The sequence below is a fragment of the Panthera leo genome, chromosome B4 (genome assembly GCF_018350215.1).
Source record: "Panthera leo isolate Ple1 chromosome B4, P.leo_Ple1_pat1.1, whole genome shotgun sequence".
In the NCBI taxonomy this organism is placed as follows: Eukaryota; Metazoa; Chordata; class Mammalia; order Carnivora; family Felidae; genus Panthera; species Panthera leo.
The window spans coordinates 67,171,166-67,184,591 of record NC_056685.1 but is presented as its reverse complement, the minus strand read 5'-3'; the positions used below and the strand labels follow the sequence as shown (position 1 = coordinate 67,184,591).

Here is a 13,426-nt window from a genome sequence, read left to right as displayed (position 1 = left end):
ATTTCTCTACAATTGGATGAGTTGACCTTTCCCAAATAACTATCATTTAAAGCCATTGGAACAATCAGGGTTGTTAGATTCTACTTTACCTGGGTGGAATCAACCAACCAAATACTAGTAGGAATTACCATCCTTTCGTAATCAGCCTTCTAGCTATGAAGGCCAGAAGCCCAGAGTACTTCGAATGCTACCTGTTGTTCTGTTTAGTCTATCACAAGTGTGGACACTTTTATATTTATAGTGCTGTATCACCTTCCTAAAGTTATGTTGACCTTTCTGTGGGCTTTGAAAGGCCTTTTTTTTCCTTGCTTTTAGTACTGGCCTAGCTTACTTTCATGAGTTTTTGCTTTATTGAATTTCACAGAATATTGTGTTTTTTACAAATTGAAGTTTTGTGGCAACCCCACATTAAGCAGGTCTGTCGGCACTATTTTTCCAGCAGCATTTGCTCCCTTTGTATTTGTTACATTTTGGTAATTCTCAAGATATTTCAGACTTTTTCATCAGTATCCTAGAACCAAATCTTCAGTACTTCCAAGCTATGCCTGAAGGAGTCTGAAATCTCATTTAAAATTAGGGATGGCTGTTTGCAAACTGAAAAGTTTACAGAAGGAGGCTGAAATGATAATCTTGTTTTTAAACAATGCTGTTGTTTTTCCATTTAGCTTAATTAGTCAAAGAAGTGTTTTGATTTTGAGAATTCACATCTTTTCTGAATAACTTGCTGTAGTTCTTACCTGGCACCCAGTAGTATAATTACTCATACACGGTAAAAAAAGTCTGTACTGACTGATCTTTAATTGTAAAATAAGCAGTCCTCTTAAATGCTCTTCTCTCTACTTCTTTGCCTAGTAAATTTCTTTTATGATCTACCTCAAATATCTCCTCTCACATTATCTCCAATGCTTAACAGACAAATGAACAGGATTCAGTACTTAGAGTCATTCACACTAATTTCTATTACACTGCCATTATTTATTTGTCTATCTGTTCCTGTCCTTGCCTTTTATTTACCAAGGAGTGGGGACTTTGTTTTATTCATCTGAGTGTCTCCAGTGCCTGTGTGTGCCTGCCACGCAGGACATACTCCAGAATTGTCTGGCAAACGAGTTTGACAGCAAGAAAACACATTTACAAGTACTTTGCAGACTTGGGTTGGAAAATCTTCCCCTCTAAAGGATTTTGCCTCTTTAGGATTTTCTGCAGTTAGGATACTGCTGTTAGGTGAGCAGTGATTAATTGATTATGGCTCAGTGATGCAACCAGTAGATGTAATTAACTTAGAGAAAAGTTAGCCTTTTATTCCTATACCAGCTTATTTTAAGTTAAGCATAACACACACTTGATATTCAGTGTAGGTTTGTTAAAAGTACAGACATCTACCAAGACATTAACAAGGGACCATTATTGGTGTGGTGTTTTTTTAACTTTTTCCTTTATATTGTTTTCACTCTTTTTATTTTCTATTTCAGTATATATATTGGGAAATATATTTTCCATTTTTAAAAGATATGGTACATAATAGAGACGAGAAATAAATGCTTTGGTACATTTTGGAACCAATCAGCTGGGTCAAATTGGGCCAGTCCATGATGCTTTGGCAACAAATTTCAGTGGCTTAGAAAAGCAAAAGTTTATTTCCTGAGGGACAGTTGGAGTTCTTTTACACCCAGTGTCTCAGATCCAAGCTTCCTCCACCTCTAAGTGGCTTCCAAAGTTGCTGCAGCCAGGGGAGGGACAGATGGAGGAGACTTGCCAGCTCTCACGAGCCTCAGCACACGTCACTTTGCCGTGGCTAAGACGAGTCACGTGGCCCCAAGCTTCCTGCAAAGTACAGTCAAAAATGTAGAAGAATACCAATTGTCTCTAACATGCTATTTGTCACATTTTGGTAATTCTCACAGTATTGCAAGCTTTTTCATTTTATTTTACAGTTACTGTAATGAATGTATGCTGGATCCAGACTGTGGTTTTTGCTACAAGATGAACAGATCAACTGTCATTGACTCTTCCTGTGTTCCAGTTAATAAAGCATCTACAAATGAGGCAGCATGGGGCAGGTATGTCATTTATTATATACCATAAGAACATGAAATGAGCTTTCAGAATGAAACCTTTTTATTACTATATTCCCTATGCTATACATTTCATCTTTGTGACTTATATATTTTATAACTGGAAGTTTATACCTTTTAATCCCTTTCACATTTCACTCATCCCCTCCAACCAAACTCCCCTCAGGCAACCACCAGTTTGTTCTCTGTATTTAAGAGTCTGTATTTTTGTTAGTTTTTTTCATTTGTTTGGTTTTTAGATTCTACATATAAATGAAATCAAATGGTATTTGTGTTTCTTCATCTGACTTACTTCACCTAGTCTGATTCCCACGAGGGCCACTCTTGTTGTCACAGATGCAAGATCTCATTTTTTTTTAATATTTGAGTAATATGCCATTGTGTATATATGCCACATCTTCATCCATTAACCTATTGTTGGACACTTGGGTTGCTTTCATATCTAAACTATTGTAAATAGTGCTGCAGTAAACATAGGGGCGCATATATCTTTTGAAATTTGTGTTTTTATTTTCTCCAGGTAAATACCTCATAGAGGAATAACTGGATCACATGGTAGTTCTATTTTTAATTTTTTGAGGAAACTCCATGTTTTTCATAGTGGGCCGCGCCAATTTGCATTCCCACCAACAGTGCACGAAGGTTCCCTTTTCTCCACATCTTTGTGAACACTTGTTAGATCTTGTCTTTTTGATTCTAGCCAATCTGACAGGTGTGAGGTGCTATCTCATTGTGTTTTGATTTCATTCCCCTGATGATTATTGACGTTGAGCATCTTTTCATGTGTCTCTTGGTCATCTGTATGTCTTCTCTGGAAAAATGTCTGTTTTGATATTGTGCCCATTTTTTTTTACATCAGATTGGTTTTTGAGTATTGAGTTTTATAAATTCTTTATATATCTTGGATGTTAACCCCTTTATCAGATATATATCACTTGTAGATATCTGCTCCCATTCACTAGGTTGGCTTTTTGTTTTGTCGGTGGTTTCCTTTGCTATGCAAAAGCTTTTATCTCAGGGATGCAAGTGTGGTTTAATACTCATAAACCATTCATTGTGATATATCACATTAAAAAGAGGAAGGACAAAAACCATATGATTATTTCAGTAGATGTGGAAAAAGCATTTGACAAAATATGTTTGTTCATGATAAAAAAAAACTTTACACAAAGTGGGTTTAGAAGGAGCATACCTCAAACTAATAAAGTCCATATATGAAAAACCCAGAGCTGACATCATACTCAGTGGTGGAAAACTGAAAGCTTCTCCTCTAAATTCAGGAACAAGACAAAAATGTCCAGTTCACCACTTTTACTCAACACAGTACTAGAAATCCAAATTAAAGTAATCAGACGAGAAAAAGAAAAGGCATCCAACTTGGTAAGGAAGAAAACTGCCACTATTTGCAGATGATATGATACTATAAAGATTCCACCAAGTAACTATTAAAACTGAAAAATGAATTCAATAAAGTTGTAGGATGTAAAATTGATATGCATTTTTATACCCTAATAACAAAGCAGCAGAAAAAGAAGAAAACAATTCTATATTCAGTTGCCCCCAAAGAACAAAAGCCTCAAAATAAATTTTACCAAGCAGATGAAAGACCCGTACTCCGAAAACTGAGAGACAATGGTGAAAGAAATCAAAGATGACATAGACAAAATAGAAAGTTATACCATGCTCATGGATTGAAAGAATTAATATCATTAAAATGTCTATACTACCGAAAGCAATCTGTAGATTCATTGCAATCCCTATCAAAATACCAATTGCATTTTTCACAGAACCGGAAGAAATAATCCTAAAATTTGTATGGAATAAAAAAGACTTCAAATAGTCAAAGAAATCTTTAGAAAAAAGAACATACCTGGAGGTATCACAATCCCAGATTTCGACAAAGCTGGTCCTGGCACAAAAATACACAGATAGATCATTGGAACAGAACAGAAAGTCCGGAAATAAATCCACGTTTTTCCGGTCAATTAATCTATGACAAAGGAGGCAGGAATATACAATGGGGATAGAGTCTCTTCAACAAATAGTGTTGGGAAAGCTTGAAAGCTGTATGCAAAAGAATGAAACTGGATCGCTTTCATACACCATACACAAAAATAAACTTATAGTGTATTAGACATCTCCTAAATGTGAGACCTAAAATCATAAAATTCCTAGAAGAAAACATAGGCAGTAATCTGATATGAGCCTTAGCACTACTTATGGCTATGTCTCCTCAGGCAAGGGATACAAGCAAAAATAAACTATTGGGAGTACACTAAAATAATAAGATTTTACCCAGCAAAGGAATAGGTCTTATTTTTGTTGTTGTTGTTGATTTATTTATTTTTATTTTATTTATTTATTTATTTTGAGAAGAGAGAGAGCATGAGCAAGGGAGGGGCAGAGAGAAAGGGAGAGAGAGAATTCCAAGCAAGCTCTGTGCTGTCAGCACAGAAACATATGCAGGGCTGGATCTCACGAACTGTGACATCATGACCTAAACCAAAATCAAGAGTTGGATGCTCAACCAACTGAACCTTCTAGGCACCCAGGAACAATTCTTACTTGTATTTATTTTTATTTTTTAACAGACTTTTTCTTTTTTTTAGTTTTATGTATTTGTTTTGAGAGAGAGAGAGTGAGTGACTGAGAGGTAGAGAGAGAAGGAGACAGGGGGTGGGGGGCAGGGGAGGGGAGGGGAATCCCAAGCAGGCTCTGCACTGACAACACAGAGCCCAATGTGGGGCTTGAACTCACAAACCGCTGAGATCAAGACCAGAGCCAGAGTCAGACGCTTAACCAACTGAGGCAAGTCTTATTTTTTAAACTTACAGAATGAGTATGTTTATAATCAGTGACTTCAATGACTGCAGTTCTTTTAAACTAGTCTTTTAAACAATCTTTTAAACTGATTTTCATAACAGTATTACTTTCCAGTATATACTGGTGAAAGAAGGGCATGAAACACTGCAGTTGTATGTTACACAAACTTAGAGTAGAAAGCACTCAAGTCTAGATTCCAGGAAATCCAGATTCCAGACCCAACTCTGTCCTAAGCTGTAGGAGTTTGTCTCTTGAGACAAATGTTCCTACATATTCCAAGGCGATTTCTCCCACTGCACATTGTTTAACTGCACCAGTAATTTTCAAACTCTGAAACTTAAGTAAAAGAGAATTTTGAAGTCAACATAAATATCACTTTAAATTCTTTCATGGAACTGCTGTTTTCTTTGAGTACTTTCCTGGAGTTTAGTGAAATTAAGCAATGTAATGATAAAAGTTGGCAGTCATTGGCATGTAATCAGTCTAGAAAGCTATAAACCTTTCTCTTTTTGACAGATTACATTGTGGTAGGCACATAAATGAAATATTTGTATAGAACAAATATTCCCCACATTTATGAACTAATACATATATCTATGCATGCAGAAAATATGTAAATATTCTTTGATATGGCTTTAACTTCTTATATGTTCTAAATTCCCATAAAAAGAATAATATGCTCTTTTCCTGTCTGCCTCATAGAACTGAAGAAGGCAATGAAATCTGTAAAGTACTTGTAGCTCCTCAAAGCTGTAAAGTATAATGTATCATTATTAATCATAATGCTGTTGTCATTAATCATTTTATTAGGGAATTACTTCAAAGAAGAAGTAAATTATACAGTATTTGACTCAAAATCCAGACCACATTTTAAATATAGTAATTACAAATAAATATGTAAAAGAAATGCAATTATTACTTAAAATCAGAGCTTGAAAAGAGCTTCTTTTAAAAATACCCAGTGTATAATTTTCATCAGCCAAGCTTCATTAGTGAGTTAATTGATTAAATATTTCTGGATGTAATACTTCACAGTTTTAACCCTTATGATTCTTTTTTCAATAGACAAAAACTGAAAGTTTGCTTGTCTAAAATTATGAATATGTCATGAAATTTATCTATGTCATTTCCTGTACTTTGCAGAATTAACTTTAAAACATATTAGAAATGTATACTAATGATAAAGGAGCACTAAAATTAGGCATTTCTCCTGTCCTCAGTAGAAGGTCTTGAGATCAGAGACCTCAAAAGAGTAGTTTTGTTCTCACTATTTGCACATAACAGATTGTACGGGTTCTTAATAGAAATGTATATTATTTCTTTTATGTTAACTTATTCTTACGTGTTATTTATATATTTAGACCATTATTCCTTGATTGCACTCACTACTAGAGAAAAGCGAGGCACAGATTATACGTAGGGAAAAATACAAATAGTTAAACAGTGTGTACAGAGAACTTTTAGGTTTGTAGAATATTCTTAGAATGATCTCAAACTCTCTGCCACTCCCCTTCAAAAAAAAGAACAGGCTTTCTCACTCTTCTCTCTGTTGAGTGACAGGCCTCTTCTAGCTTAGCCACTGTGATTGGCTGCTTCAATCTGTGCTAGGAAAAAGGCAGTTACCTTGAAAAATTCCTGCAACATATTTTCCATTTATAGGTAAATGACATTCATTATATTTTTGTTGGTTGATATCTTTTATACAGTGCTTTGGGGTAGAATTCTCAGGGCAAAGTCTACCATTGTCTTGTATTTGCATCCGAGATATACTGTTTATAGATATTTTGGGGTCAAGAATTGGGAAAATTCAGAGCCGTATATCCCGATCTCTAACTGTAGCTATTTCCTTAACAGACACCAGCTGGAATAGTAATACCACTCATGATGGAGATAGTATGATGATTTTGGTGAACTCAGAATTGTCTCAAAATAACAAAAACCATTTGCCTATATAATCAACTATAATAAGCTGTAGGGGTGCCTGGGTAGCTCAGTTGGTTAAGTGTCCGACTCTCAGATTTGGCTCAGGTCGTGATCTCATGGTTCATGAGTTCGAGTCCCACATCAGGCTCTGCACTGATGGCACTGAGCCTGCTTGAGATTGTCTCTCCCCTAATTTCTCTGCCCCTCCCTGGCTTGTGCTTACTCTCTCTCTCTCTCTCTCTCAAAATAAATAACTTAAAAAAATTAGTTGGAAATAAAACTTTAAGTCAGCTGGCATGCTTTTCTAATATCTATGTTGTTAAATTTCAATAGAAAGTTTTTATTTAATTAGTTGTCTAAAGAAGATACATAATTGGCCAATAGGCACATAAAAAACTGCTCAACATCACTAATCATTAAGACAATGCAAATCAAAACTATAATAGATACTATTTTATACCCATTAGGGTGGCCACTATCAAAAACATTGTTGTGGAGGATGTGGAGAAATTGGAAACTGGTACACTGTTGATGGAAATGTAAATTGGTACAGCCACTATGGAAAACAGTGCAGTGGTTTCACGAAATTTTAAAAAAGAGAATTATATATCATCTGACAATTCCATTTATGAATATACATCGAAATGAATTGAAGGAAAGGTCCTAAAGAAATATATGAATGCCTATGTTCATGGAAGAATTATTCATAAAAGCCAAAGATGGAAGCAATGCAAGTGACAGGTGACAGATGCATGGAAAAAGAAAATGTGGCCTATACATTCAATGATGTATCATTCACTTAAGGAAATTATGGCACATAGTACAACATGGATGAATCTTGAAGTCATAAGATAAGTGAAATGAGCCAGTCACAAAAATACATATGGCTCCACTTATATGTGGTACCCAGAGTAGTCAACAGAAAGAAGAATGGTCATTGGCACAGGCAGGGGGAAGTGGTGAATAGTGTGTTGTCGTTTAATGGGTGTGGGCTTTCAGTTTTGCAAAATGAAAAGGGTTTTGGAGATTGCTTCATACATCAAGATGAATATACTTAACACTACTAAACCGTACCATTTAAAATGGTTACGATTTGGAGCACCTGCATGGCTTAGTTGGTTAAGTGTCCGACTTTGGCTCAGGTCATGATCTCACAGTTCGTGAGTTCGAGCCCCTTATCAGGCTCTGTGCTGACAGCTCAGAGCCTGGAGCCTGCTTCTCTGTCCCTCCCCGCTCATACTCTGCCTCTCCCTCAAAATAAATAAATGCTAAAAAAATTTTAATAAATGAATAAATAAAATGGTTAAAATTTTAAATGGCAAATTAAGATGCTAAGTTTTTGGGGCATCTGGGTGGCTCAGTCTGTTAAGCATCCGACTTCCACTTGGGTCATGATCTCGCGGTTACTGAGTTTGAACCCCTTATCAGGCTGTATGCTGACAGCTCGGAGCCTGGAGCCTGCTTCAGATTCTGTGTCCCCCGTCTCTCTATCCCTCCCCCGCTCATGCTCTGTCTCTTTCTCTCCCAAAAATAGATAAACATTAAAAAAATTTTTTAAATGCTAAGTTTTATGTTAATGTGTATTTTACCACAATTAAAAATAAAAAAGTAAAACCCATAAAAAATTATTTAGCATACTTCTAGAAAATACACTGAATTGATGGAAAACATTCTCACCCTATCATCCCTTACACTGCCATATGCATCCCCTACACATGCAAGTACAAGTTTCATGCACAGGTGAATTTGAGGGAGATCCCCAGGTGCCACAAATAAGAGCAAGAGCAGCAAGCCACAGGGAAATCCGGGAACCCAGGGAATATCAGAAGGGAAGCAAACCTTGAGAGTGAGAGGCCAGCATTTTAGCTGCTGAGAGAGATGGAGCCCCAGGCTTTGTCTGTGGAGCTATGCAGTGCCGTACAGGCTCTGAAATAGGGACAAGAAAATGTGTCAGGCTGGGCTGGGCTGGGTAAGCTGTAAACTTCTCTGCTGTAGGGCCTTGATTAGAAATAGTGTCACACAGGAGAAAGGAAAGCCAGGAGCCATTACTATGAGGAAATACAGGTTCTCACGTCACAGTGCCTATCCGTAGAGCCACCTCAGAAATAAACATGCAGTGGTCAGAACCCAGGACTTCCATGGAAGGCAACTCAGTAAATGTGAGAGGACCATCAGAAGTTACAAACTACATCAATTAATGAGGAAAAGAAGCCAAGTATGACAGAACGGAGAATCAATACCTAAAGAAGCTTGCATTACAAAAAAGATATGAAATTTTAAAATCTGTTTGAAGAAATAAAGGAAATAGTATAATTTTGTCAATTATACTGACAGTTGCACGCTTGATGTGTGCAGTGTATGTATATGTGCATGTATATGTGTATACACATATATAACAAATGTCATACTTATGCAAATTTTGCTAAAAATAAAAATAAATCTTGGAAAGCTAAAATTCTAGATAAATAACATAGAATGGGGTATGGGAACTTTTAGAAAAAAAATCCACGTACATTCCTTTGTTTGCAGAAGGAAATGGAGATTATAATTAAGGTTTTCAGCTTGTTAATTATAAGTGTCAAAAATGTGAGTGTAGTCTCTTAAAAATATGTACTAGTGGGGGGGGGAAATAAAATCAAGCAAACTACTAAGATAAGAAAAGAGGAAAAACTATAGTTAAGGGAAATCACCAAAAAAATCAAAATTAAATGTAAATGCAATGGTTATTATAATAAAAATAAACCAATTAAACAACCTATGAAAGGCAAATATTCTCATACTGGATTTTTTTTAATGTAATGCTATTTACAAGAGATAATCTTAGAAAGGTTGGAAATATAGTGAAAAAAATTAGGTGTTAGTCAAGAAGACACAAAAAATACAGATTAGAGAATTTGGAAAACTAATAAACTTAATGTAACAGAAATAATGAACCTCATATAAAGAAAATTTTATCATTTTCAAGCAAACATTGAATACTTAAAAAGAGTTACCATAAAAGAATAGGGGCATCTGGGTTGCTCAGTCAGTTAAGAGCCCAACTTTGGCTCAGGTCATGATCTCACAGTTAGTGAGTTGGAGCCCCACATCAGGTTCTGTGCTGACAGCTCAGAGCCTGGAGCCTGTTTTCAATTCTGTGTCTTCCTCTCTCACTGCCCTCCCCCACTCATGCTGTCCCTCCCTCTCCCCGCCTCCCTCTCTCTCTCTCTCTCTCAAAAATAAATGAACATTTAAAACTTTTTGAAAAAAGTATAAGCTTAATGAGTTTGTATAAATACATATATGGTCTAATAAATTTCTAAGTAAATTCAGATAATTGGTATGTAAAATATATTTTCTGAACAAAGTGCTCTAATACTGCAATGCAACATAAATATATTTATTGCCCTTTCTGCTTTTCTTCAGAAACTTTAGGAAAATGATATTAAAATGAATTAATTGGTTAAGAAGAAATTATAGTGGAAAATAGGACATTAAAAGTAATAAATGAAAAAATCCACAAGAAGTTAGAACTTGAATAGAAAATTAGCATGTAGAGTAAGCAGAGATGGAAAATAAGAGAAAGAAAATAATAGAACGCAGAAAAATACTAGAAAGGATCAAAAAACAAAAGTTGGTTCTTAGAGAAGACTAATATAATGGAGACATCTCTGGCATTACTGGTAGAGGAGAGGGAAGGCACAGAGAAGCGATACTTAGAATGAATAAAAAAGGTATATAACAACAGATAATAAAAATGTAAAACTCATGTGCAGTGCATTTGAAATAATGTGCAGTGCATTTGAAAACAGATAAACTGGACAGCTTTCTAGGGAAAAATACAACTTTCCAAAACCAAATCAACATCTCTGTGAAGTGTAATTTTCATTCCCATTAAACAGATGAAGACAGTGGAACTTAGACGGTCTCAGTGACTTTCTCAAAATCAAAAGCCAGCCAGTAAGTCCACCACTTTTAGGGGAGCAAAAATGGGTAGTAGGAAAATACACATTTTAGAGTCAGGTAGATTCTAATTTCAGCCTTTATCATTTACCTCGTAAGTGGCACCCGGCCAGTCTGGGCTGCTCTGAGCCCGATTTCTCATCTATACAATGGGAATAATACACTTGCTGTGTTGAACAATATGGCTTTTATAACGATCAAGTAAGAGTCTATCTGAAGACATTTTTAAATGTAGCAGTAACCTGTGCAACTGTTAGTAGTAAGTATCCTGTACTAATTTTTTTTCTTAGATTCTTAGATTCAATAACACTTTTTCTAAATTAGAATAAACACTTCCTAACAGGTAAGTACATTAAAATGCTTTCTATTTATTTCTGCATCTCTTCATCCACCTCCCTATCTCCTGGCTCTCTATATACACAGAACCATAAATAATCTCTTCTGGAACTTCAGACATCCTGACTCTTTAAAAGTATTGCTAATGAGGCATACTTAATGTGCTGATTCAGTATTTGTTTCCTATAATACAACATTTTCGCTCTGTAATTAGCACACTAAAATAGCTAGATAGATCCCCTATTTGGCAGTTCATTGTTCTAACTCACACTGAATGCCTGGTTTATTGTATTCATTCAGCAGAGATACTTTTCTCAAAGCTCCACTCTGATACAACACCCAGACTTATTTTCCCAGCATCCACCCCACTCCCACATGGAAGTCTCATCAACTGAAACCCTTGCTATTACCCTAATAGCCACTGTGATTTCCTACCTCTATGCCTTTCCTCAGGCTGTGCTTTCTGCCTAGAATTGACCCTCCTTCTCCCTCTTTTTGATCTCTGCCTAACTTCTAACCATTATATTTTGCCCAGATCAGATGTCATTTTTTTCCTTGCAGTCTCTCTGATTAGCCCCAGGAAACAATGCTTGTTATATCCTCTGCTTGGTCTCCAGCACTCCTCTGTTAACTTACATGATAATTATACTGTCTTATATGTTAGTGATTTGGGTTTGGATATAGCGTCACTTCTAGATTATAAATTCCAATGTCTGTATCCTGCTCTGTTTTTAATCCCTTCGTGCCTTGTGCATTCAGGCATTCGACAGTAACTGTTCACTGACAGAATGGAAAAGGCTGCCATCACTGGAAAATAGATAAGGGTTTCAAAGTACTGCAGTTCCAAATGAAAGGCTATGGTGTTCCAACTGTAGTGAAATCTTCTACATTCATACTTATTTCCAGGAAAGGGAATCTCTGAAGGAAAAACGAGTGATGCTATTTTAATGAACAGTATTAAAGGTTTACCTGGTAGTAATTAAAACACTAAAAAAGTTTAAAAAATAAAACTCCACCACTTGCTTCAGGGATGCATCCTCTATATTGCATGTCGTCACACTACATGAAAAATAATTTTTAAAAATTATTGGAAGAAATATTCAGCACGCTTCCTCCGGATAGTCACTGGTATGCAGGGGAAGCAGTGTATCTATGTGAGAGTATAGGATCAAGTGGTATTAGGAAGCCAGGCCAAATAGCCAAAAACAGGATTTTCCCTTCATCGCCTCTTTTTTTTTTTTTTTTTAATTTTTAAAGGAACATATGGGTACCTTTAAAGGTACATATAAAGGTACTATTTTGCATTTATAAAGAGAAATTTATTTTATAATTAATAAACTATATCAGTATCAATATATTCATGTAGAAGATTGATGTTTTTATTAGTTATTAATATTAAGAATTTAAAATCCTCAGGTTGTGCTTCTAAATCAATGATTGTACAGTTCACAATTAATTTTTGCTAGCAACACTAAGCGAAGTAGAGGGAGAATCTAATATAGAATATTTTAATCCATTTTACTTTTTAAATTACACTTTTCTTCATGTCTTTGCTTAAATAGACATCAGTATGCTAGATACTGCCTTTAAGATCTGTAACTCTACACTATGTATTTGTAAGCTTCATCTATCCATAAGTAATTCACAGGCCTCTGGATTCTTCTTTTTTCAAGCCCAGAAACTTAGCCTATCTTGGATTTAGTGACCTTACTACACAGAATGTTGCTATTTAGGTTGCAAAGTATACAATCAGAAAAGAAAAACATTTCTGAATAATTTATCTCCCTCTTCCATGTTAATTTATCCAATTTCTTTTTTTTTATTTTTTTTTAATGGTTTTATTTTTGAAAGAGAGAGAGAGAGCGACAGAACGCAAGCTGGAAGGGGCAAAGAGAGAGGGAGATACAGAATCTGAAGCAGGCTTCAGACTCTGAGCTGTTAGCACAGAGCTCAGGCCAACCTCGAACTCGTGAACCGCAAGATCATGACCTGAGTTGAAGTCAGACACTCAACCGACTGAGTCACCCAGGCACCCCTAATTTATCCAGTTTCTTAGTTGACATTTAATTGTAATGATAAGCACATTTTAACAGTTTTATCCAAGTAGTTATGCTTACAATGTATTTGACTACACTTCATCTTAGGCCAAAACTTTACATTTCTAGTCCAGTCCTTGTTCTGTTTATGTTTTTAGTATTATCTTCAGTTCATACTTCATTTGTAAAGGAGTCTGACAGTTATTTCTCACTAAAAAAAGACTAAAGAAGACTGTGAGACTCAAGGCCAAGAACTGAATTGCACGTGCTTGGTGAATATAAAATACCACT

General features: G+C 35.6%; 1 protein-coding gene across 1 annotated transcript in view; it reads left to right on the top strand.

The window, feature by feature from the left end:
* SLC2A13 (solute carrier family 2 member 13) overlaps window positions 1–13,426 on the top strand; it is a 373,541-nt gene that overhangs the window by 286,585 nt on the left and 73,530 nt on the right. The window contains exon 7 of the mRNA XM_042946261.1: window positions 1,935–2,060. Within this exon, the coding sequence (XP_042802195.1) occupies window positions 1,935–2,060 (126 nt within the window). The remainder of the gene's footprint in view (window positions 1–1,934; window positions 2,061–13,426) is intronic.